The 2,909-nt window shown below is 46.0% G+C and overlaps 1 protein-coding gene across 1 annotated transcript; it reads right to left on the bottom strand.

Annotated features, from left to right (window-relative positions):
• Positions 1-229: 229 nt before the first annotated feature.
• DFL_004401 (uncharacterized protein) lies at positions 230-2,102 on the bottom strand (the record flags this gene model as incomplete). Its single annotated transcript, XM_067633489.1, has 8 exons — positions 230-343; positions 442-1,020; positions 1,116-1,195; positions 1,261-1,372; positions 1,459-1,667; positions 1,770-1,825; positions 1,896-1,946; positions 2,032-2,102. The coding sequence occupies 8 exons, from the start codon at positions 2,100-2,102 to the stop codon at positions 230-232; spliced, it is 1,272 nt and encodes a 423-aa protein (XP_067491651.1).
• Between the last annotated feature and the right edge of the window lie 807 nt (positions 2,103-2,909).

Here is a 2,909-nt window from a genome sequence, read left to right as displayed (position 1 = left end):
ACAAAGAAGTAGCTATCTATGGTGCCGGTAAATTTACGTAAAGTCGCGTTGGCTGGTTGATAGATTTTTTCAAGTCACTCCTCGCCTCAACGCAACTACCTGCGTCTCTGGACCCTTTTCATTTTAGCAATTCAACAAGATACCTATGTACATGTACATTAAATGAGGGCGAGTTAGAGTATGTCTACCACGGCTCTAACTTTGAAAAATTGGCCATACGTATTTTGCTCTATTTTGCTGACATGGCATTGGCGTGGGAGGCCACAAGGGTGTTAAACTCGCTGCTGCCATAATATATAGTGAAACCGTCGTTATGAGTTTGACCGGAGGACAAGTTTTCGCCCTGGATGGGGATTGATTGCATGCAGTTAGTATTGTTTATCTCTGTTATAGCCGCTGTTCATATAGCGGTTTTTTATTCACCGAGGGGACTTGACGTACAAGTTGCCAGTACATATCACCGGCAGTTTCCGAGCTTAAGATAGTGTTGTACCAGCTTCCGAATACGCTGGCACGGTTGCTAGTGACACCGTATTCTTCTAGGATAAAAGGCTTCCCCGCCGATGTCGCGGCGGAGGCGTGTTCTTGAATCCAGGTGTTTCCCCAAGAGTCACTCTTAGACCAATGCCCGGGATAGAGATGGGCGGTTCCGAAATCCAAGGAGCTGATGGCAAGATTCTTGACAAAGTCAATACCTTCGCTACCGGAATAAGGATAAGAGCCGTCGCCCCCTCCATTAAGCCAACCCTCATCGCCAAGAGTAACAAGGTGATTGGAATCCAGGGACTTGATATATTGCGAAATTGAAGTGGCCCAATTGGTAATTGTGGATGTTGAGCATCCGTTACATCGGGGTTCGTTAGCAAGCTCCCAAGCGAAAATCGCCTTTGAGTTTCGATAGCGGGAGACGACGGCGTTGATGTACAGCTTGTATTGAGCGATAACTCTAGAATCGGTGTAGAATGCATTTTTGCTGACGCCGTAGTAGTTTGCGTAGACTTGCATGCCGCCATAGTCGTCCTGAATATATATCATATCAGCCTGATCCTCCATTGAGGCTGCTTCGCTATAGAAAGTGCCCTTGGGTGGATAGGTTGATCGAGCCCCTTGCTTACCCAGTAGTTGACAAACGGGATGATTAGTTTGATACCATACTTTTCCGCCGAAGCGACTATCGCATCGAGTCGTTGCAGCCCTAAAGGGAAAACAATAAGTCCATTAGCGTGCGAGCTGGTGGAAAAGACACCGGGATTGGCGTACCGTTAGAGCCAGTATTGATTGTAGGAGAGCTTCCGGAGAACAGTTGAAAGTACACTCCGTTAGGGGAGGTAACATCATTGAAACCCCAGATCCGGAGGACTTTCAATTTGGCCTAGTTCAGTATATCCAGTCACAAAGTTAGTATACTAGTATCGCGCATATGATTCTGCTTGGATCATAATTTCTGGTGGACCGTACAGTTTGCAAGTGGCTCATAACTTGATCGACGTCCGCATTATTCGTTGTGAAGGATAGCCAATATGCATTTGTACCCGCGAAGTAACCGACTTTGCCGTCGATGTTGAACTTCATTCCAGATCTGGTTACGTAGCTACCGCTTCCGCCTCCAGAGGTTGTGGTAGGCGCTCGGGAGGTCGTGGTAGTAGTGGTGGTGGTCCTGAGGGTTGCTATAAGAGGGCTTCGGTTTTAGCGACTTGCAATACATTGACGTTATATATATAGCCTTTCCAAGATTTGTCCGTTTTATTCGAACTGGATATGAAGCTTACTTGTAGTTCCTTGCGCGGACCCCGGAAGACACTGAGAATACCATTCATTGTTGTAACTATACGACCATGGTTGATATATTCAGTAGAAGGTCGAAACCAATAAGCAAATTTGAATGAGAAACTTACGAACAATAGTACCCAGAGACACAAGTAGTCGGTCCGGTCCAACCATTACCGCTACATCCACGAACCAAGATGTTAGTTATTAAACTTCAGAGATATCTAGATTCTATGAATCTGTTAAAAGAAATAGGGTTATTACCCGCATTGACCCCAGGCGGTCTGTTGGGCGGCCACTGCGGCACCCAGGCAAGTTACAATAAAGGCTTTCATTCTTGATCTATCGATAGTAGGATTCGTCGATTAAGGTTGAATTATAACACCTATGGTTGTATCGAAGTTCTGGCAGAGCCGTGTTATATAATTTTTTTTGAGCCATATCTATGCTCCGACGCCTAAGCAGAAAAATCCAATAGGGACATGAAGTTATACACGGTGTGTCGGTGGTGACGGCCCGTGTTTCCTTTTAAGCTGAGGTCTGCCAATTGATTGATCAAGCTCAGGGCAAGTCGATTGGGTCCGAAATGTTCAATTTTCGCCATGGCCTTTCGTGTCGTAGAATCTCTCACGAAAGTTCGTCCAAACTTTGTCGCAAAGCATGTCATTGGCACGGCGCTGCGTCGGCCCTATGCGCACGTGCCTCTTATCCCTGGAGCCTAGATATAAATTCAACTATACTCCGTAAGTTTTGGTTTTAATTCAACCCGGTCGCGGTCGGTGCCATCTGCTCCGGTATTAGACGGGGAATTGAATTCGATAGAATATTATATTTCCCGTCCCTTCCATGTCGTGTACAGGGGTTAGTTGTAGTTTGAAGGCCAAGTGCTCTTGAGCTAAGACCAATGCCCTTTGTAGGCATGCTATTTTAACACGTTTTCTTGGTTGAACGAAAGATTAGACTAGAATGGAAAATTTGTTATATAGCCGAATTCAGGCCCTTCGCTTGGAACTTTTGCTCCCCTGCCGCATGCCCATGCAGGCAATGGTTAGTTAAAACGTATCCATGAGATCTAACTTCAAGCGGATAAAGAAGGAAAAGGCCGTGATCAATGGCAAGCTTAGGGGCACTGACGCCGACGC

The sequence above is a fragment of the Arthrobotrys flagrans genome (assembly GCF_004000055.1).
Source record: "Arthrobotrys flagrans strain CBS H-5679 chromosome Unknown unitig_0, whole genome shotgun sequence".
Lineage (NCBI taxonomy): Eukaryota > Fungi > Ascomycota > Orbiliomycetes > Orbiliales > Orbiliaceae > Arthrobotrys > Arthrobotrys flagrans.
Note: the sequence above shows the minus strand (reverse complement) of the source record. Positions and strands in the feature narration are given on the sequence as shown.